Raw genomic sequence first — 21943 nt, forward strand, 5'->3', positions numbered from 1 at the left:
AGGCAGTGTCTGGAGCTGGGGTGCCAGCTGGCTGGGTGAGGAACACAGAGTGGGTTGCAGATTGGGGTCAACAGGTACCAGCTGAGTACTCTCTGCCCAGAGGCTTCCCAGGGGCTATAGGGCAGAGCCAGCTGGTGTCTGAGGACAGAGGTCCTGAGTCTGAGGTAGACCCTGTGGCACCCCATGTCCACTGCACCCCAGTTCCTCATGCTGGGGGTAGCCTCACAGGAGCAGAGTCTGAACCAACCTGCCTTTGTGGAGGGGTGGGAGGAGGGTGACTCAGCCAGCAGGTCACCTTCCCCAAAGCCCTAATGCAAAGGTCCTGCCTGGGGGCAGTGGCCTGGGGCTGCCTGGTTCTGGCTGTGATGGGGCCTGTTGGAAAGGGTTGGGTGAGGCTGAGAGGCACCCAGGCACATAGCAGAAGTGGGAAGGTAAGGCCTGTGTTCGGGTTTGGGAGAAGGCCCAAGGCAGGAAGTTGTCAGCAGCCTGGGGACTTGGTCCATGTTCCAGAGCTTTCTCGGGCTCTTGCATAACTGGGACTAGCCAACTGCCCCTCCCATTTGTCCCTGCAGGGAAACTGCCAGGCAGCTCCACCCCTCCCTCCACCTGTCTCCAACAACAGAGGCCCGGCTGCCACAACAGGAGCAGGGAGTCTGACCCAGTAGGGACTCTGGCTGGCCACTCTGGATGGGGGCATCAGAGAGTCCTAGAAAGGATCCACCTAACAGATCAGGGCTTGGAGGTCTCCCTGAACTGGTCACAGACAGGGGCTGAGACTGGCAGGAGCTAAGGGAAGGGGTCCCATGAGCAGGTGAGTTTGGGAAATGCCACTTATCTGCCACTCCCTCACTCCCACCCCAGGACACTGCAATGCTGTGCCTTTCATGGGTAGGCCACATCTCCCAGACTCCAGCTCCAAGGTACCTGATCATCTGGGTAGTTGCTGAGCTTGGGGAGCAGACAGATACCCCAGATCAGCCCCATGGTGCCTCAGGAAAGGCACCAGGAGCCACAGTGGGCCATTGCCACCTTTCTTGCAGCTGCAGAAGAACTGAGACTGACTCCACCCATCCTCCTGCCTCTGGCCTCCCTCCCCAACTTCCCAACTTCTTGGGCACCCCTGCTGGCCACCTGATCCCCACTGCATCTCACACTGGACCAGCCTGGAGACCTCATTTGTTCCCGGCCGCCCCGGCTACTTGGGCAGATCCTGGCGCCTGCAGGGGCTGCAGGGGGGCCCCGAGGCCTGCACTGCTCCTCAGATGGCCTGCTCTTTCTGACAGCTGGGGCTGCACCCTGCATCCATGTGCTGGACCTGGAGGGACGCTCCATTTGTCGCCTGTCCTGCTGCATGCGGGAGGCTGGGAACTTTGTTCCAGAGGATGTGGCTGTAACAGCTTCGGGGCTTGTGGTGGTTAGCGACCTCATCCATGGGGCTGTCCATGCTCTTCAACACACTCCCCGGGACCCTCAGGGGCACTGGGTGACGGTGGGCACATTCCTGTCCCCTCGAGGGCTGGCTGTGGATGCCCTTGGCCGATTCCTGGTGACAGATTATGTGCGTGGGGCTGTGCACAGCTTCACATTGGGCCCTACCTGGGAGCCCTTGGCCCCAGCCTCAGTGCTGGGTCTGGAGGGCCCTTGCTGGGTGAGCCCAGAGCCTGACGGGGGCCTTGTTGTGAGCGAGGAGTTTGGGGATGTGTGGCTGTTTGGCAGTGCCTGCCAGCCCCTGGGCTCCCTGGGGGCTCTGAGGGCGCATACCTTTGGTCGCCCAGCAGGAGTGTGCTCTGATTCAGAGGGCAGTGTTATTGTGGCTGACGAGCAGAGGCGCCAGGTGACCCTGTTTCCCAGGGCTGGGACGCCTATCTGTTTGTTGTCAGAGGGGCTGCAGCGACCCTTGGCTGTGGCCTGTTCACCCCAGGGCCACCTTGTGGTGGGAGATGCGGGGGACAACCACATCAAGGTGTACCAGTATCTTGGGAGTTGGCCTGATGATAGGCACTGGTAAGGGCAGGCCTCACCATGCCTGGCCAGCCTGAGGCTATGAAGCACCATGGGAGGCTGGTGGGCTCTTCTGGGGCTACTGGCCATGCTTCATGACTCTGAGCCCCCATTATTCCCAGACCTGGTCCTTTTGATGAGTACTTGCATCTCATCCACAGCCAGAGATTAGCTGCCTTTCAAGCTTCCTCTACAAATCTCCCAAACTGGGCCCTCTCTGTGTCTTCATCCAGTGTGCCCCTGGCCCTGCACTCAGCATAACCTGTCCACTCAGACCCTGGCTTGCTGACTCAGGTCTCAGGAAGCCTGGACTTTCTGCTGGCAGTAGAGGCTGGAGGTCCTTGGTGTGGTAGGCTTCCTACCAGCACATACCAGGGAGGATCCTAATCAGAGGCAGGCAGGGTGGGTGTGGCTGGGCTGGGAGGCTTGGGGCAGGGGTGTGGCCCCTCAGTGTCCCCCAACCTCAGAGGCACCCACAGTACTGAGTTTTCAGCAGCTTTTCTGGGTCGAGCAGAGGTAAGGAGGAGACAGAACAGAGGGGCAAACTTTGAGGTAATCTGGGAAGCACATGGCTGGGTCTGGAGTCTCAGTGCCCGCTCCTCCACTCCCCCATGTGAAACCATTCTGAAGACTGTCTGAGTCTTCAATTCTCTGCAAATTGCATCCAAAAAGCTTCAAGTGCACGGGGCAGGAAGGTTGGGAGGTTCTAGGTAGCATAGGTCCTGAGTAGCCTTCCTCTGAGGACAGACTTCTGGTGCTTTAAAAAAAAAAAGGAGAAAAACCATGGCCTTTTCTCCTATGTTACAACTTGGGAAATGAGACTTGAAAGGGGACAAGTGTGGGGGTGGGTGCTTGGGGGTTTTACCCAGCAGTCTGCTAACCTGTGAGGGGTCTTCATTGCCTTGCCCGGCCCTGCAGGCTGTGAGGTGGCGCTCCATCTATCACCAGGACACTGACATCTGTGGTTACACCTGTTGAGATTTTCTCAATATGTCCGGGCCCCTGTGGGTGGGGGATTACATGGGCAGATGTAGAAAGCAAGCGGAGTAGGTGCACAATAAATGTTAGAAGCTGCCCTGGTCTGAGATTTTGCGCCTGTGGCGGGAGGGGCTAGAGACTCCTGAGTGCGCGCTCCTGGAAATCCCGTGGCTGCGGCCTAAACTGGACCCAGCAGGCTTCGCACAGCAGGCCTGCAGAGGTCTGGGGCAGCCCACAGGCAGATAGTAGTGTGGGAGGTACGGCCTGGGGCCGCGGACAGCTCCTTTAGGATTCCACGCGGGGCCTGGCGGTCCCTTCACCCTGGTAAGGCGGGGCCAAGGGGCGTCGGGGTCCCCCAGGGCCGGGCCCTCCGATCCCTCGGACGAGGATACCGCTCAGGCAGGACCGCCGCGCGCGCGGAACGCTCGGGCGCGGCCAGCGGGCAGCCCGGGCGCCTTTGGGGGCCGGACCGTCGCGCGGCAACGCGCAGAGCGGACGGAAATGGGGCTAGTGTCCCGCGGCGCGGCCGCGGCGGGGCTGGGGGCCGCGAGCGCCGTCGTCCGCCCGGGCCCGTCCGACGCGGTCCCCAACCCCGTCCCCTCCCCGCCGCCCGGGGGCGCGGCCCGGGGCAGCAGCCGGTGAGCAGGGGGGAGGCCGGTGTCTGCGGGGAGTCCGGGGAGCCGCCGGCCGGGCGGCGGGAGCGAGGGTCTGTGGGGCGTCTCCGGGCCGCGGGCTCGTTTCCTCGTCCGCGCCGCGGGGACGCCGCTGCCGCCCTGTCTGCACCCGCCTGGGCGCGCCGACGGGGCCTGGGGCGTCCTGGCCGCGGCTCCTCACCGCGGGGACAGGCGGAAGAGGTTCACCTGTTCGGAAGGCAGGAGAGTTTCGTTTCGTTGTTTAAACCGTGCGGGTGGAGCTGCACCCTGGAGAGGCCTCACCCGAGGAGGGTTCCAGCGGGTGTCCCCCGCGTCCCCTGGCCCGTTCATGCGGAGGCGGAGCTCCGCGGGAGCAGTTCTTTCGCCCCCGCCTCGCGCTGGGGGCTGACTCCTTCCTGGCAGAGGAGCTCGCCCGGGCTCAGGCCGTGCTTTCAACCAGGGCTTTCAAGATGCTCTCCTTGCCCAAATCCTGCCTGCCTCTCAGTCCCGCGCCTTCTCTGCTATCGATCGCCTGCTCTTTCATCTTTTTCTGGCTGCTGGATTCCCCGCAGCCTGGCGAGCGCTCTCGCTTGCGCCGCCGTCACTCCTAGAGGCTGAGGTGGGAGTAGAGATGAGAATTTGCCCCATCATTTGTTGAGTTCTCTGGCGCCCCACGGATCCGAACATAAACATCTGCCTTCCAATCTCCTTCCTTAGACGTGAGGAGCTATTTATCTTGTTTTGTTTTTAAGGTAAACGTTGTACATGAACCATGCTACACACAAAGGAAGCGCACAGATTGTGTGCATGCAACTTACCCAGCTACCCACCATCTGTTTACTGTTAGGCCAAAGGTGTTTCTCTTCCATCAATAGCCATGGACCGTTTCCCTCAGTTCCTGTGGAAGATGTCCCCCACCAGGCGTGATGATTCACAGCTGATGTGTCCTGAGGGGTTGACTGACAGGAAAAACTTATACCTTTCTGAGTTGTCGACTGTGGCAGTCACCAGCCAAATGCTGGGCACCTCACAGCCAGAATCTCTCTGTCCCTCTCACAATGCCCCTGGTGCCTTGTGTCAGTGGTTCCCTGGAGTCAGGCCCTGCAGAAGGGACCGGAAAAGAAATTGGCCCTTAATGCCAGCCATGGGGCCCCCTGTTGGTCATGAGGGTTATCCCAGTGGTATCAGCTGATTGACTGCCCTCTCTAAATATTGTGGGGAAGGGGCATCTGGGAGTTCTGCAGCTGGATCTGTAGGTACCCTTTTCAACCAGGACCCATAGCTATCAAAGTACCCTCCAGCTACTGGTCTGGTGTACCTGCAGGGCCGATAGCAATTACACCATGGTCTCTTAAGCCCTGGCCGATTGTGTCTGTGTGAGGCCCTCACAGACATGTGTGTCCTACTCTGTCCCCTTGTCTCTAAGGGCTTCATGAGCGCTGAACCTGGAGGCCCATGCTGAGTCCAAGGTCTGTTTCCCTCCCTTAGTGTGGCCACCAGCTTGGGGGTCTTTGCTCAGGATGTCTGCTGTCATTTATGTAGGCGAGATGGGCAAACATGGGCACCCAGATCCTGCCAGCTAGCCTAGCAGGCCCTTACCACCATATGGGGCAAGGTGGTCCTGTCCATTAGGCCTGTTGGAAAGGACTCTGGTGAAGGAATGGGAAGCTGTCCTTCTTTGCAGGGCAAAAAGGTTTCAGCCTCACTAGTTCACCTCTGGGAAGGAAAGGCCTGGGGCCCTGCAGAGTTCAGGATTTGCAGCTGCTTGGGGCTTTTCTTAATGCTCCAAGGCCACATTGAGATATTGAGGGGCCAGGAAGGCTGGTGTCCTCTCAGTCTGAGAGAACATGAGGGTAATCTTCCATACCTCCAGGGCCCATGAACTGCCACCCCATGTCTAGATGGCTATATGGTTGAAGAAATACATCCCAAAGTTGGGAAAATACTCCCCTGCTGGGAGCCCTGATCTGAGGTAGCTGCTGGGAATCCCAGGGAAAGATGAGTACCGCTCAGGGTCATTGCAGGTAGGGTGGAGAGTCAGAGTGGATTCAGAAACCCTGTGAGAACAGCAGAGTCTATTTTTCTGAATGTGGTGGCTGGTGGATGCTCTCCCTGCTGTGAAGGGGAGGCTCCTTCAGATTCTGGCACCTCCTGGGCCACTGCGTGGGTGCCTAACTATGTATGTATGGTTGGTTTCCCTCAGTCCAGAAGCACAATGTTTTAAATTTTTATCTTTTTTTTTTTAATTTATTTTTTGGTTGTAGATGGATACAGTACCTTTATTTTATTTATTTATATGTGGTGCTGAGGATTAAACCCAGGATCTCACATGTGCTAGGTGAGTGCTCTACCACTGAGCCACAACCCCAGCTCTCTTTATTCTTGTTAACTTTTTTTTTAGTTGTTGATGGACGTTTATTTATTTATGTGGTGCTGAGGATTGAACCCAGTGCCTCACACATGCTAGGCAAGCACTGTACCACAACCCCAACCCCTATTCTTGTTAACTTAATATATGAATCCTGGTTTGTTAAAGTTGTAATTTTTTAAAAATATTTTGTTTATTGTATTTGTATTTTTTTTTAGTTGTTGATGGACCTTTATTTTTTTAATTTATTTGTATCGAACCCACTGCCTTACATGCTAGGCAAGTGCTCTGCCACTGAGCCCCCAAAATATTTTTTATTTATTTATACGCGGTGCTGAGAATTGAACCCAGTGCCTCACACATGCCAGGTAAGTGCGCTACCACTGAGCCACAACCTCAGCCCCTGTAATTTGTTTTACTTTGTTGAGACTGTACATTTTTCCATATGCTGCTCAAAAAAATCTCTAGCCTGGTGCCATGGCACACATCTGTAATCCCAGCTATGTGGGAGGCTGAGGCAGGAGGATTACAAGTTCAAAGCCAGCCTCAGCAACTTAGAGAGGACCTAAGCAACTCAGTGAGACCCTGCCCCTAAATAAAAAGGGCTGGGGATGTGGATCCGTGGTTAAGTGCCCCTAGGTTCAACCCCTGTACCAAAAAATTAAAAATAAATAAATAAGAAAAGTTAGGGATGCAGCTTGGTGGTAGATCTCTTGCTTAGCATGTGTGAGGTCCTGGGTTCAATCCCAGGCACCACCAAAAAAGAAAAAAATACACAGATGATCAGAGTCCTTTACCTGTAGCTCCGGTACCCCTTTCAGGTGATATCTATCATGCACATCACCTTGACTTGCTATTGTACATGCAGCTGCTGCTTCATGAGGCAACACTCAGGCTGGCCTCAGGAGCATAGCCCATGTGAGATGGGTGGCCAAGACCTACCAATCTCTTCCACCAAACCCAGAACTGGGTTGCCCCAGCGTCTGCCAGGACTGTTTGCCACGTCCTGTAGCATGCCCTGAGTTAGCCCTCTCCCCTCTCTTGCAGGGTCCCTGGCATGGTGCTCAAGGCCTTCTTCCCAACATGCTGTGCCTCAGCAGACAGTGGCCTGCTGGTGGGACGGTGGGTCCCGGAGCAGAGCAGTGCTATAGTGCTGGCTGTAGTGCACTTTCCCTTCATCCCCATCCAGGTCAAGGAGCTCCTGGCCCAGGTGCAGCAGGCCAGTCAGGTGGGCATGGCCGTGCTGGGCACCTGGTGCCACCGCCAGCAAGAACCTGAGGAGAGCCTGGGCCACTTCCTGGAGGGCCTGGGCACCATCTTCTCCCATGAGCCTTGGCTACAGCTGTGCCGGGAGAGGGGCAGCAAGTTCTGGAGCTGCAAGGCCATCCACCGGCAAGTGTCTGCTGCCCCTGATGTCCCCAACGAAGACCAGGTCATGCTAATCTTCTATGACCAGCGCAAGGTGCTGCTATCCCAGCTGCACCCACCTACAGTCGTATCTGATCACCAGGATGGAGATGCTATGGCTAGTACTGGGGGCCTGGCTGTGGTCTTTGATACGGTGGCACGCAGCGAGGTGCTGTTCTGCAGTGACCAGTATGATGAAGGCCCTGTGCGGCTGAGCCACTGGCAGTCAGAGGGTGTGGAGGCCAGTGTTCTTGTGGAGCTGGCAAAGCGGGCCTCAGGGCCAGTCTGCCTGCTGCTAGCCTGTCTGCTGTCACTGATCTCAGCAGCCAGTGGCTGCCGGTAGGTGCTTCTGGGATTTGGAGGGTATGGAAAATGGGCAGGCCATTAAGAGTTGCCCCTCAAGTGTGCAGGGGCCCAGGCTCATGTGGGCCCTTCCTTAGGTGTATAGCTCACCCTGGGACTTCAAATTGCCTTCCCTCCCCTGCACATCTCATGGGACATCCCAGGGGTGGCTGTGGTTCCTAATGTTTCTTACTCCTGGGGTGGAGCCAGTTCTTCCAGCAGCCTTGGTTATTGCATGGGGCCCACCAGACGGGAGTATGAGCGGCAGATAGCTCAGATCCCTGAAAGAGAAATCAGATGAGGTCTGCCCTTCCTGAGGTGCTGACTTCTTGAGGCACACAGGCCCAGTGCTTTCCTGCTGCCCCCACTTCTCCACCCAGCAGGGCTTCAGGTGCTGCAATTGCTTCCTCCAGGAGAGGCAGTCCCTCCAGGGATTGGGGTGGCATTCAGTCACCCAGGCTGACTCCCTGGGTGCTGGCTGATCTCCAGAAGCACCTGCAAGGGTGCCAGGAGTGCCAGGGGGTGTTGTGAACAGAGGGCCTAGGAGCTGGGAGCCCCTTTCAGCCTGAGGAGATGTTTCTTTGGTGCTATCTCCCTGTGGAAGCAACTACACGTCCTCATTTGTCTCCTTCCCTGAGGTGTGGGGATTTGCCTTCCCTGCCTACTCAGGGGCTCTGAGTAAGCTTGGGCACTGGCCTGGGAAGAGAGCCCCTGGCAGTCTAGGAGGACACACTTGGCTTGTGGGAGCTGCTGGGGATCTTGATGTGAAGAGTGAGTTTGAGGGTTTCATGACAGCTTTGGGATGAGTGAGGTGGAGGTATGTGTTGAACGGAGGTGCAGTTCTGTCAGAGAAGGTCTTCAGCTTTTATCATGTTCTCAGAGGACCCAGGAAGGTTAAGAGCTGTTCGTGTGCACTAGATATTGATTCTCCTGTCAGACATATGGTTGGTGGCTATCAGCACTGAAAGCATGACTGTCACTACAGGAGTAAAACCCCCTTCCCCCCTCATGGTTTTGTGCCTTGCCTAGCTGCTTCAGGGGTGTCCTTAGGGACCTAGGCCATGCAGAGCCCATCTGCAGCCTTGGAGGGACCACTGCACAGGTGGGGGTCTCCATGCAGCCAGTGAGAAGTCACCTTCTGCCTGGTTGGCACTTAGGATGAAGAGGCACATTCTTGGAAGTGACTCAGAGCCAATCATTTGAAGAGGAAGGAGGCCTTTCAACCTTCTAAGATCAGGCCTCCCCTTCCTTCCCGGGTCTTAGGCATGCATTAGTTGTAGCTCTGCACTTTCTAGGAGCCTTTTAGTTTTTTCCTGCCTACAGAGAGGCAGATGTAATGGTGTCTGTGCCCCTGGACGTGAGTCTCTGGTTCTCAGACTTCTATGTATAAAGCCAAGTTGCCATTGGGCAATTTTTTCTACCTTAGCCCTCAAACATCTCTAGCATGTGAAAGCCTGTGGGGTATGCCTTGTGAGAAAGCCATGCTCCTTGTGGAGCGGTCAGCTCCAGCAACTTTGCTGAGCCATCTGGCAGGCAGGGCAAGGCCCGGTGTCCAGAAGGTCACCTGATACCATCTTGGGGCCATCTTGAGACTTAACCTTGGGAGTAGGCTGATGGGTGGAGATGTGCTTCAGGACAGAGCTTTGTGAGGAAGGCAGGCTCTATGAATTGGAAGGCTACCTTCTGGGAGTTCTGCCTACCCGACTTGTGCTTCCTTGCTAGGCCTCGTGGGTCTTTGCAACCTCCTTGCCCTGCTGAGTTCTGGAGTGAGGCTACTGGGTTCTCAGACTAAGTCTGACTTGGCTTTTGCTCTGTTCCTGCAGGGTGAGGGGCATTAGCAGGAAGGAGCACCTGGAGGAACAGAGGCAGAAGCCCTGGTCTCTTGTGTTCCCTGCAGGCTGTGGAAACTGTGGCCCCTGCCCTTCATCAGGAGTAAGCTCTCCACCTGTGAACAGCTCCGGCACCGGCTTGACCATCTAACCCTTGTCTTCAGCACCCAGAAGGCCCAAAGTCCCGCCCAGCTGATGAGGTGTGGGCCTGGCTTGGGGTCTCCTTCCAAGGTGGGACGGCCATGGGCCCAGCCCTTTCCTCACCCCCATTCTGTACCAGACCTGTTGCACTGATGCCCTCAGCCAGGCCTCCCCATGTGACCTCAGGCTTCCCTGGGCTGCCTCACATCACTCCTGGCTGACCCTCTTCCAGGAAGGCCAACATGCTGGTCTCTGTGCTCCTGGACGTGGCCCTTGGCCTCATATTGCTGTCCTGGCTCCACAGCAGCAACCGAATTGGACAGCTGGCTGATGCCCTCGTCCCTGTGGCTGACGTGAGTGGGTCAGGGTGGAACCTGGTTTCTGGGTGGAGGGCTCTCCTGGAGGAAGCTGACTCCCCTTTGTTGCCTGGAGCAGTTTTCTTGACCTCACCTTAAAAATACCCTGAGCATGTGCTGTTGGGGTCTTTTGGGACCTGTGTCTTGCGGGGCAGCATTTGCCAAGTACCCACCTTCCCTTCCTGAAGGTGCGTATGTGCATTTGTAGTTGAGGCTTTTAAGGGGAGCCCCTCCTCCCGTCAGGCCCAGTATCGTGACTCTTCGTTGATTCTCCTCTTTGGGATCAGTTCTGCTCTCCTTGCTGATGGTGCCCTCTGTGGTCAGCATCAGGAAACTTCTCAGTGCCTGGGGCTGTCTGCATTGATTGTGATTCCCATGCTGAGACCCAGGGGCACAAGTTTGGCATCTGTGTCCCTGACTTCCCCTGCAGTGTCTGTGCACCATGCTCAGGTCAGGGGCAGCCCTTCTGGCTCCTCCCTCTGGCCTGCATACAGTATTTCCACAATGCCTTGGAGCCTTCCGCGTCTGTCTCCCTTCCTTGGAGCTGAAGCCCTTTCTCTCCCATTAGGAGCTTGTCTTCCCTCAGGGTGGTTCCTTTTGCCCTTTAGCCCAACCGTGGCCTTTGGAGACTCAGTCTCTGCCCTGTCATTGTCTAGGCGGCAGGGATGGGCTTGCTTATGGCCAGGCCAGGACTCTGGGGGCAAGAGTAAGCACCTCTTGGCTCTCCTTGGGCTGTGGGGATGCATGGAGGCCAGCACAGAAGGAAAGTGGGGGAGGGCTTGGCTGCTTCCACACTCTACCTCTTGGCCAAGTTTGTCCTAGACCTCCCTTTTGCAAAATTGCTCAAAAATATCAATATTTAATTAAAAAATGAAAGTTTCTTTTTGCTGCCATGCGCTTATCCCTTAAATATTAAATAAGTTCTATTTATAAAGAATGTTCTTCTCTTCTTGCCAGTTCTGAAACAACTGAGATCTTAGCGTGGAGTTGGGAGGGGTCTTTGATGTGGGTGGATGGGGGTGCATAGGTGTTGCTCCTGTGGCGTTGCTTTGGCTGCAAAGCTGAAGGCCCTTCAGAGCCTACCCCTGTGGACAATGCTGTTCCTGGACCCTGGCTCCCCTGGGTGGCCAGGACCCAGCTTCCCTGCTTGTTTTCAAGGTCCCTGCGCTATCTCTTGCCCTTGTCCTATCCTCTGGGGGACCCTGCTTCCAGTGATCCCACCTGTTGTCTGGGCCCCTGCTGGGCCTGATACCCTCTCACTTTGCCGAGGTCATCCCCAGGCCTCTGTTGGAAGGTGGTGGGTGGGGTGGGATCTTTGGCAGGCTTCCCTGCAGGGCTTGAGGTGAGCCATTGTCCAGCTTTGGACATGTTGAGGCATTGGGTTGAGGTGAAAGTGGTGAGATGGGAGGGAGAGGAATAGTCTTTATTTTATTTTTTTATATGTTGATGAACCTTTATTTTATTCATTTATTTATATGTGGTGCTGAGAATCGAACCCAGTGCCTCACACATGCCAGGCAAGCGCTCTGCCACTGAACTATAACCCCAGCCCAAGAGGAATATTCTTATGTGGAAATTGGTGCTCACTGAGGACCATGTGCCCAGTGGGCCAGGGAGCAACTAGAGCCTGCTGGGAGAGGTCCAAGTCCCAGAACTCATTTGTGAAGAGAGGTTCCATGGCCAGACTGGGAAACATTGCCCACCTACATTAGGAGATGGTAGTCTGAACCTGAGGAGGAAGGATGCATGGACTGTCTTTGCTCTGCCCAATGAGCTGGCCTTAGTAGGAGCCCATTATAGGCAATCTCAGGAGGTGCAGATACTGACCCAAACTACCTACCTGCCCCCAACATGCCCCCTACTACCATGTCCCTGCAGCACGTGGCCGAGGAGCTCCAGCATTTGCTGCAGTGGCTGATGGGTGCTCCAGCTGGACTTAAGATGAACCGGGCGCTAGACCAGGTGCTGGGCCGCTTCTTCCTGTACCACATTCACCTGTGGATCAGTGAGTGCCTAACAGGGGGGATGGGTAGTCCCAGCAGGGCTTCATGGGACAGGGACCTGATCCCCACCTAAGGAGGACTGTGGGGCCCAGGTAGGCCCTGCCTCCTTTGTCCCCTCTTCCTGGCTTCCCATGCGTGTGAAGCCTGCTTTGCTAGGCCATCTTAGCTGAGGGTCAGGGCCAGTGACATGGTCTGTGCACTTGAAGTTCCTTGAGGGGTCCATCCTCAGAAGCTGGGGATGGGGGCGGTCCCAGGACCACCTCAGGCGTCTCCTCAGGGCTGGCCCTGTCCTGCCAGGCTACATCCACCTCATGTCCCCTTTCATCGAGCGCATCCTGTGGCACGTGGGTCTCTCAGCCTGCCTGGGTCTGACAGTTGCCCTATCCATCCTGTCGGACATCATCGCTCTCCTCACCTTCCACATCTATTGCTTCTATGTCTATGGTGCCAGGTAGGCATGTACTTCCTGGATGCAGCCCTCCCAGCCCAGGGTAAACAACAGGCTCTGGGGCCAGTGGGTGAGCTGTGTAGTGTGATGTGGGCTTGGCTGGCCCTCAGTGCCTGCGTCCTGCAGGCTGTACTGCCTAAAGATCTACGGCCTATCATCTCTCTGGCGTCTCTTCCGGGGGAAGAAGTGGAATGTTCTGCGCCAGCGGGTGGACTCCTGCTCCTACAACCTAGACCAGGTACCAGCAAGGCTTGTGTGGGAGGTGCTCCTGGCTGCAGCTAGCCTACATGGCTGACCCCATCTCCATTCCTTCTGGCCCTGCCAGTGCAGCTTCTTGGGCTCTACCGGGGCAGCCTGCTCTTGTCCATAGTTGCCATGGGGAGGGGGTGCCTTCAGATAGTGCAGGTTTTCCCCCAGCTAGGAGACAGACCCTGCTTCCACTCCCCAGCTCCCTGGTCTCTCTAGGCCCTGAGGCTTCAGACACAGAGCCTACTCTGGCTTGTCCCATTCTCTTACTAGCCCTGCTACAGGGACAGTCTTTCCTAACGTGAGCTGTGTATCCCACTGGCCAGTCTCCCCGTGAGGCACCATGTCCACAGGGCTCCTGGGTGTACCCTGTGTGGTATTAAGAAAGCTGCCTGAGCAGGCTGTCCTGAGTGCATTCAGGAGGCTGAAAGATCCGGACTGTAGTTGCAAGATCAGTAGGGGTGGGCAACAGAATATGGCCAGTGCTGTAAGGGCTGCCCTTGCCCAGGGTCTTGTGATGCCAGGTGTGCCGCCCCCTTCTCCCCACAGCTGTTCATTGGGACCTTGCTCTTCACCATCCTGGTCTTCCTTCTACCCACCACGGCCCTGTACTACCTGGTGTTCACCCTGGTGAGCCAAGCACATCATTACATGGGGTCATTGCCATCTCTGCCTGGAGACGGGCAGCTATGGGTCAGGCTGTCCACCCCATAGGCCACATTAGCTTGGTTGTTCTAGACCCTCTGGGCAGTGCTAGGTCCTGGAGTAGTTAAAGGTCCCTAACCCTTCCTTCTCTGAGGCATGTGGCTTATGCTAGAAGAAGAGGTGGGGCTGTGGAGGAGCACTCCTTCAGTGCTGTGTGCTGGAGGTGGGCAGCACCCTGCTGGCCCAGGCCCTCTGGCATGATTTGTCAGCACGTGGGCCATGGGATGCACCATCTCTGACCTGGTGGGAGGGTTGACTGCTCTGTCCCCGGCTCTGCCCAGGGCAGGGCTGCTGTTTCCTTCCTGCCTCCTGGGTATCTGGGCCTTAGGGTCAGGGACCTTGGCCATAGCCCAGAACTGTTGGGTTGCTCTGCTTGGGGGCATGGCCAGCGTGCTCTGGTCATGTCCTGGCTCAGAAGCCCTCAGTGTTGCCCCTACTGCAGCTCCGGCTCCTGGTGGTCACCGTGCAGGGCTTGATCCATCTGCTCGTGGACCTCGTCAACACCCTGCCTCTGTATTCCCTTGGACTCCGGCTTTGCCGGCCCTACAGACTGGCAGGTGAGTGCTGTGTGCTGAGCACCAGTCGCCTGGCAGGCCCTGTCAAAGCAACTGCCACACTGGCTGTCACACTTGCATCTCCTTCCTGGAAGCAGTAGCATGCGTGGTGTGTATGGCAGGGCAGACAGGGCCTCCTGGTCCCAGACATTGCTAAGCAGCTGCCTTCAGTGAGGTGGAGGGAGAGGCCCCCCTTAGGCTGAAGTTCAGGTACACAGAGACTTGAGGCCCAGAGGCAGCTCTTTCTATGCCTCCCTCCCTTCTGTAATATGTGTGGCTTGCTCTAGGGTCTGTCTACATTAGGTACATCTTGTCTGACTGTAGCTCAGGGAAGATCCAGCCCCATGTGGTTGTGTGAGCACATGCCTGATAGTACCCACCAGCCTTGGAGGCAAACTGGGATGAGGGCTGCAGGCTGGCCAGACCCTGTGTGATAGGAGTGCCCTGCACTGTCTAGCCAATAACCAGCACAGTCCATACCACAGGTGGCTGTCCCATTGTGTTCTGATACTGGCTCAGGGGAGATGCCTTTGAGGGAAGGCCGACCATGGTGGATGTGAGGTTGTGGGTCAGCTCATCTGGCTCAGGGGCTTAGAGCACAGCAGGGGACCTGACAATGACCTGATAGCCACCATCTGGCACCCATTCAGGTGGTGTCAAAGGTGACCAGCATGCCCTGGTGGCTCTGCCAGCCATCTCAGAGCAGGAGGATGTAGAAACACATTTGTCAGCTTTGAGCCAAGGTCTGCCTCCTTGGAGGCTGGGCATCCCCCTGCTGCTGGATACCTACAAACCCTTTTGAGAACATCTTTGCAAGCCACTTTTCCTGCTCCCTCCACATGGCCTAGGCCAGGGACCCATGTGCAGCTTTGCCCACGTGCCCTCTTCCCCGACCTCTTGTTCACCTCAGGGCTGGAGGACCAGGCAGGGGCAGAGCAAGTCCCTATGGCATCCTGGCTCCTTCCTCACCACCCGTGGCTTATGGCCAGAGCAGGGTCCTTTTAACCTCATATGAAAAGCCATGGATGCTGTGTTCTCCCTCTCCATGTTAGCTTTGGGAACTCTTCACTCCTGTTCTTTTCCAGAACTTTCCACCTTGGGAGGATCTAGGCTAGAGAGCCTGAACTGCAGGCCAGGCTCCTGAGGGTCCTCAGATCAGCCAGCCACACAAAAGTTGGAGGACAGAGGCTAGTAGGGCGGCCACCACCCAGCAAATGCCCTGTCCTGTCAAGAAAGCAGCATAGTCTGCACCCGCCTGGCACCTATCCTGCTCTTCCTAGCCTGCCAGACCTCAGCTTCTGCTTGCCAGTGACATTCAGAGGTTTCAACATTGCCTAGGAGCCAGCCCCAAATAGGCAGATCCACAGGGTGTGGGGAGGGAAAGCTGTATATGCCCAGAAGGTCCGGGTGCCATCTGGGTGTGCCCAGGGGAAGGGGTCTTCACTGTTAGAAGTCTCCACCCATATCAGCAAGTGGCTGCTGCACCCCAGCAGGGTCCATGAAAGCTGTCTGCGGGGCCCATGTGCTTCATGGGGTAGACCTACCCACTCTTAAGCACCCTGTTCTCCTTACAGCTGGTGTGAAGTTCCGTGTCCTAGAGCATGAAGTAGGCAGGCCTCTTCGCCTCCTGATGCAGGTAAAGCCTCTCTGTACCCTCCATTTCAACCCAGGACTGGGACTCCTACCATGTTCTGCCTGGTTCTGGAACAGCTGGGGCCAGGACCCAGTGGAGCCAAGGGGTAGATTCCATAGAGGAAGCCTCCCAGGCTTTTAGACACCATGGCCAGCAGGGCTGGAGCACTTACTGTGGTCTGCATGACTGATGCCTGGCCCCGTTTAGCCTATGAGGGCCCCCTGCCCAGAGTCACAGATACCCTGGGTTGCTGGGGGCAACCCCACTTGGCCTGGGTCATCTTTTGCCATGGGCCCTATGGGACTCAAGTTCTGGATGGAACAGAACTGACTTTGTGAAAGCCTTGGGACATGCAGGTGTGCCCTATGACTCTGCACCCATAAAACTCCTTCATCTTAAATAGTCCTGGGTGCTTGGTTCCTGCAGGAGGGAGCAGGGCAAGTTTGGGGTCACTTTCCAGGTGTCAGGCTGCCTCTTGGGTGAATCCTTCCTGCTCAATGTGGTGTCTTTCAGATGTTGAGGCAGCCAAGGACTTTGTGATTTTACCTGCCCCAGGAGGCCCTTGGGAGCTAAGTGAACCCTGGCAGGGAGCACTCCAAGAGAATGTATAGCTCCCACCTCATCTCGCTGTTCCAGGGGAATATGGATCACCTGCCTCCCTGGGGTCAGCCCAGCAAGCCACAGTGCCCACATCCCAGTGCTTTCTGTGCAGACATGGGTGAAACATTCCCAACAACCCACTAACCACTGCCCTGTCCTTCCAGATAAACCCTCTGCCCTACAGCCGTGTGGTGCACATCTACCGCTTGCCCAGCTATGGTTGCCACCCCAAACACTCTTGGGGCTCCCTGTGCCGCAAGCTGTTCTTTGGAGAGCTTATCTACCCCTGGAGGCAAGGAGGGGACAAGCAGGATTGAGGGACTGCCACAGCCCTCCCAGTACCACTGCACAGCTTGGTCTTCCTGCCCTCTGCCAGGGTGGTATTGACCTTGTGGGCAGGCCAGGTCACACTGTGCTCCTGAGTGAGGGCAGGCCTTGCTCTTGAGTGCCTGTTCTGGATCTTGGGGGCCTATGCAGTCCCTGCCAGGCAGTCAGCTGCCACCCCAAAACCCCATCCCTCTCTAGCACCATCTGCCTTGGGAGCCTCCCCCTGGTCTGTTGTGATGCCTGGCAGCCCCCAGGCTTGCCCAGGAGTACCACCACACCCAGACCCTGTGAGGGTGCTGGCAGGTCTTCCTGGCTGGTCCCTAGCAGCCCCACCCTGTCAGGTGGGGCGGAGGGACCCTCCCAGGATGCACTCCTAGGTCCCTGAGGACTTCCAGCTGCTGCAGTAGAATGACCCCATCTGGGAGTTGAAGCAGCTGCTGACCCAGCCCCAGCCCTTATGGACCGGAGCCCTCATCCTGAGCTAGGCAGGCTGGTTTGTCGGTGCTTCCTGGGGACTGCTTCGTGAGGAGGATGTTGACAGGACATTTGTGCCCCTTCGCTGGAAGCTGGGCCATCTGGTCAGCTGGAGTTACCTTTTTGGAAAGTGGGTGTCCAGCCACCTGGCTGCCCCACTTCTGCCCAGTACTCAATGGGACAGGTCCTTTGATGAAATCTTCCATCTTCTCACTGGCTTCTTGTGGGCAGACAGTTCTGTGGACTACCACGAGTGGCCTCCAGCATGTAGTTTGGCACTTAGGCCCAGGTTTCCTGCCAGGATCCTGTGTAAGCCAAGCACCCCAGGGAGAGGGAAGCCTGAAGGTGCTGGGTGGTGTGGAAATGTCTGTGCTGAGGGCAGTGAGCCCTGCCCGTCTCACGGCACTTGGGAATGCCCATATTCCTTTGCTGCAGGCCACAGCAACACTAAGTACCCAGTGGAGGGTGCTGGTGGGGATAGGTCCTGACCCTGCCTTTTTTGTTTTGTCTTGAGAAGGGGTCTCACTGTGTTGCCCAGGCTGGTCTATAACTGGGTTCAAGTGGTCCTGCCTCAGTCTCCTTATTAGCTGGGACTATAAGTATGCATCCTGTGTCCAGCTCCCTGACTCTGCCTTTCCCCGTGGTGACAATAAAGCCTCCCACACGTGTGGAGCACCAGCGTGGTCTTGCCTGTTGAATGTGTGCAGCAGGTCTGAGGAGGCTTCAGGGTGGGGCGGGCAGACACTTCCAGGGCAGACTTGATTTTATTGAGGGGACTTTTCTTGTTTGGGGCTCCCTACAGCAGTGCTGTTGGGTGGGTGTGCAGGCCCTGGGCTCTGGCACAGGCCCCAGAGGACATGGCACCATACCCTCATTATGGCCTCAGCTAGGCATAAGGGCAGGACTGGAGGTAAGTCACTCCCTGGAATGAACTGACTCCACCCATCCTGCAGCCTCTAGGGGCCTTGGGGCTTTCTGCTGTTGTTCTGGTGCAGAGAGGGGGTGGAGTCCAGAGCAGTCCCTTAGCAGCTCCCTGTCCTGGTCTTCTCCCAAGGGCCAGTAGAAACCAGCTGATGAGTGCCAAAGGGTCTTTCATTGGATTGTGCCCACTAAAAGCCTGCTCAAAACAGCCTCTGACCCCTGTGATGCTAGGGGCTGCCTTCCAGGAGGCCTGTAGCCAGCTTCTGGCCTCAAATGCAGAAGCCTCTGACTGGGGCTTGGCAGCATGCAGTTGCTGGGGCTCAGTGACAGGGGCCATCATACATCCTGCCTGTTTCCCCCACTGCTGTGCCTGGCCACCCTGCCTATCCTTGTGCTACGTATCCACGTCCTTCCACCATTTCTGGGCTCCCATCAGGAAGGATCCTGCCCCTGAGCCCATCCCAGTGCTGTGTGGCCCTATCATGGGATTTTCTTGGCAGCTGTTGTCCTCTGTGTAGAGAACACTGGCTACCTCAGTCATTGAGAGCTGCTACCTGCTGAGGAGTGGCCCTGTTTGGGTGTGTCTCATGATTCTCATGATGAGATGTAGTTCATGTGTTTGTGGCATGCTGTCCTTGACAGGGTGTCACCTTGGGAGCACATGATGTCCACTTGTCTACCTTTGGTGCTGTTAACATTATTCGCCAGGAGCTGTGCCAGGCTTCCTACTACAAAGTTGAGAAGCCAGCTCCTTCATCCACCAAACCCCTTCCTTTGACTGGGCCCAAGTTTCCCCTTATAATTAGCAAGTTATTTGAAACCACTTGGAGCCATGTGGACATCCATTCTTTCACTGCTAGCTGCAGTGTCCACCAGTTCTGTCCATTTGTGTGATGTTAGTAAGATCTATCCTTGGCATCAGGCTGGGGCCAGGGCTCCTTAGTGACTAGAGTTTCCTGGGCACAGGGTTTCAGAGACAAACGTCTGTTTGTCCCAGTAGGTCAGTCTCTAAGGGCTGGTGATATGGCCCAGAAGGCAGTAAAGAAATGGTCTATTTTCTGTTGCTGTAACAAAATACCTGAGACTGTGTGATTTTGAAGAGTAGAGGTTTATTTGAATCATGGATTTGAGGCAGGAAGTCCAGGAGCAAGGTGATGGCATCTGACACAGCACTGTGCATTAGAATATGGCACAGGGCATCGCAGGGAAGGACAGTATGCATGGCAACTCAGGTCTCTCTATTTTTTGTGATACTGGGCATTAAACCTTGGGACACTTTGCCACTGAGCTACGTTCTCAACTCTTTTTATTTATTAATTTTAATTTTATTTTATTGGTACCAGAGATTGAACTCAAGGAAATTCAACCACTAAGCCACAGCCCCAGCTATTTTATATTTCATTTAAAGACAGGGTCTCACTGAGTTGTTTAGCATCTCACTGTTGCTGAGGCTGGCTTTGAACTTGTGATCCTCCTGTCTCAGCCTCCCGAGCCACTGGGATTACAGGTATGTGCCACTGTACCCAGCTCTTTTTATTTTTTGAGACAGGGTCTCACCAAGTTGCCAAGGCTGGCCTCAAACTTGTCATTCTCCTGCCTCAGCCTCTTGAACTGCCATGGCGCCCAGCTCAGGTCTCTTATAAAGCCACTAATGCCATCATGGGGCCCCAGTCTTATGACTTCCTCTAATTATCTCTCAAAAGCTCCTCCCCCAAACACCACTATGCACTTGGGGATTAGGTGTCCAACCCATGAACTCTTAGTGGATACATTTGAACCACAGCAGGCAGCCTGGAGGGGAAGAGCAAAACCACCAAATCTCTTCCTTTGTCCCCTGTGCCCCTCACTTAGACAAGGCTCAGCTGGAGTCTGGCTCTAGTCCTCACCCAAAGCTAGCAAAGGGAGATTGTCAGCACCCTTCCTCAGATGCTCCATAGGAGGGTGGGGCCAACTGGGGACTCCTAAGGGGAGGCCTTGCCTACACATCCACTGTCTGGCTGCTTCACCCTTGGCCTGAGGTCCCTAAGCAGCAGGGATGGTGTCCTGTCCCTTCCTGGGCCCCTTGGGCCACACCTTGTCTGGTGCTTGTTGGACCCCAGTACATTCTTGCACCTGCATGGGAGGCCAGCTCCTTCATCCACCAAACCCCTTTCTTTGACTGGGCCCAATCAGACACCAGGGGTTCCCAACAGTAGTCATCACAAGACTATCAGAACCAGGACCTCATACCAAATGTGTTTCTGCAAGGACTTCTGCTCAGCCATTGTCTGTTCCACCTCTGACTTATCGTCCTTGTGGCCAAGGATTGCTGTTCCATAACAGTATGCATAATCCTTATCTTTGCCTTTTGAAGCACCCCTTAGAGAAGAGCATGGTGGCATATGCCTGTGAACCCAGCCACTCCGAAGGCTGACTGCATTGCAAGTTTGAAGCCAGTCTGGGCAACTTGGTCAGATCTTGTCTCAAAATGAGAAAATGGCAGCCTGGGGCTGTACCTCAGTGGTAGAACCTGCCTAGTGTGAGGCTCTGGTCCATCCCCAGGACCATGCATGTGATAAGGCCTCTCCTTGCATCAACCTGCGTGAAAATGCAGTTTATTATGGCTGCTAAATGTTTACAATACTCATTCCTAAATAAATCCTGTTCTTTGAAGCATCTCTGGTTTTTCTTTTCTTTTTGTACTGGGGATTGAACCCAAAGCCTCCTGCATACTAGGTCAGTGCTCCATCACTGAACTATGCCCACAGTCCTTCAAGATGGTCTTGCAGAGTTGCCGAGGCTGGCCTTGAACTTGCCTCTTGAGTAGCTGGACCATAGATGTGTACCACTATGTCCAGTGGCCTGTTATTTAGTGTGATAGTATAGGTGTATGGGAGAGGATTTATCAGGAGAATTGGCTCATGTGATTTGGGTAGCCAACAAATCCCATGACAGGCAACCTGTAAGCTAGAAACCCTGGGACACTGGTAGTATGGCTCAGTTTAAGTCCAGAGGCCCTAGAACCAGGGAAGCTATTGTGTAACCCTCAGAGATTAAAGGCCTCAGAACTCAGTTGGGCCACTGGGCTCAGTCAGTCCTAGGGTCCAAAGGTTGGAGAACCTGGAGTCCTGATGTCTAAGGCAGAAGAAGGGTGTGTCCTGACTCCAGCAGAGGCTACTGTGCCTTTGCTGTTTGCTCCCTCTGGGGCCCCAGCAAATTAAATGGTGCCATCCACTCAGACTCACAGGACATACTCCCCTAGACACACCCATAAAGCTCCACTAGCTCTCCCCACATTCCATAATCCAATAAGGGGATGCCCAAAATTGACCCTCACAGGTGTTTGTGATTTCCAGTCTCTGCAAAGGGGAGTCAGTTTCTCACCACCCTCCCTTCCAGCAAGATTATGGACCTTCAAACACATCAGATGTGCTGCAGGGGTGGGGCCAGGCCAGAGACTAGGCTCCTCTGGTTAGAGTGACCTCTGTAGAAGAGGCCTTCCATGGCCAGCTAGGTAGTGAATGCTCAGTCCCTGGTCTCTCTGGGTACTCACCCCCCCCCCCACCAGCTCAGGGCCAAGACTGTCTGCCTCGCTGCTGGTCTGTGAACATGAGGTGTATTGTGTGTATCCCCTTTCTGTAAGCATTGGTGGCCATGTCTGCTATAACCCCATGTCCAGGGAATGGCCACTCCTGGGCAAAGGTCTTAGCTAAGACACAGGCAAGAACTTCTGGGCTCCTTTGGGATTATAAATGAGCTGAGCTCAGCCCAGCTTGGAGGCCTTGGTGAGGCTCTGGCCACCAGGACCCAGAAGCCTGTGTCCCACCCACCCTGGCCAAGAGGATACCAGGAAAGCCTCTCCCTGAAAGCAGGTGAGGAAGGCTCAGCAGCTCACTCACCAGGTGCTGCCACCCTCTGGAGGCTCTCCCAGAAGCCTTCTCCAGCACTGCATAAAACAAGCTGCAGTGTCCCTGCAGCTTGGCACTCAGCAAAGTTCAC

At 55.7% G+C, this 21943-nt stretch overlaps 2 protein-coding genes and 1 long non-coding RNA gene across 6 annotated transcripts; 2 read left to right on the plus strand and 1 right to left on the minus strand.

The window, feature by feature from the left end:
• The first annotated feature begins 670 nt into the window (after positions 1-670).
• On the plus strand, positions 671-3076 carry Nhlrc4 (NHL repeat containing 4). The gene is made up of 2 exons (XM_046441295.2): positions 671-811; positions 1041-3076. Exon 2 carries the CDS (start codon positions 1352-1354, stop codon positions 2006-2008), a length of 657 nt encoding a protein of 218 aa, XP_046297251.1. The 5' UTR covers positions 671-811; positions 1041-1351; the 3' UTR covers positions 2009-3076.
• Positions 675-17722, plus strand: Pigq (phosphatidylinositol glycan anchor biosynthesis class Q). 4 transcript variants are annotated; one of them, XM_046441199.2, is made up of 11 exons: positions 675-811; positions 7027-7725; positions 9626-9757; positions 9931-10051; positions 11933-12059; positions 12355-12508; positions 12632-12743; positions 13301-13381; positions 13899-14013; positions 15585-15646; positions 16408-17722. In XM_046441199.2, exons 1-11 carry the CDS (start codon positions 804-806, stop codon positions 16558-16560), a joined length of 1764 nt encoding a protein of 587 aa, XP_046297155.1. In that variant the 5' UTR covers positions 675-803; the 3' UTR covers positions 16561-17722. The 4 variants fall into 4 exon arrangements, with proteins under 4 accessions (XP_046297155.1, XP_046297166.1, XP_046297156.1 ...); XM_046441210.2 differs by lacking the exon at positions 675-811 and adding an exon at positions 3170-3303; XM_046441200.2 differs by lacking the exon at positions 675-811 and adding an exon at positions 3489-3617.
• On the minus strand, positions 2484-4675 carry LOC124090632 (uncharacterized). Its single transcript, XR_006851185.2, has 3 exons — positions 3840-4675; positions 2883-3003; positions 2484-2758 (listed from the first exon to the last, which is right to left on the minus strand). It is a non-coding gene; the product is annotated as an uncharacterized LOC124090632 (long non-coding RNA).
• Positions 17723-21943: the final 4221 nt, after the last annotated feature.

Source organism: Marmota monax, unplaced genomic scaffold (genome assembly GCF_021218885.2).
Source record: "Marmota monax isolate L192 unplaced genomic scaffold, Marmota_monax_Labrador192_F-V1.1 WCK01_AAM20220418_F8-fsc00035, whole genome shotgun sequence".
Taxonomy (NCBI): domain Eukaryota; kingdom Metazoa; phylum Chordata; class Mammalia; order Rodentia; family Sciuridae; genus Marmota; species Marmota monax.

Bases quoted from the DNA above. Each gene is read 5' to 3' on its own strand.
- Pigq (XM_046441199.2), top strand. The intron at 14,014-15,584 runs GTGAGTGCTGTG...TTCTCCTTACAG, and splicing joins CCGGCCCTACAGACTGGCAG to CTGGTGTGAAGTTCCGTGTC. The intron at 15,647-16,407 runs GTAAAGCCTCTC...CTGTCCTTCCAG, and splicing joins CTCTTCGCCTCCTGATGCAG to ATAAACCCTCTGCCCTACAG.
- Nhlrc4 (XM_046441295.2), top strand. From the start codon at position 1,352: ATGCGGGAGGCTGGGAACTTTGTTCCAGAGGATGTGGCTGTAACAGCT.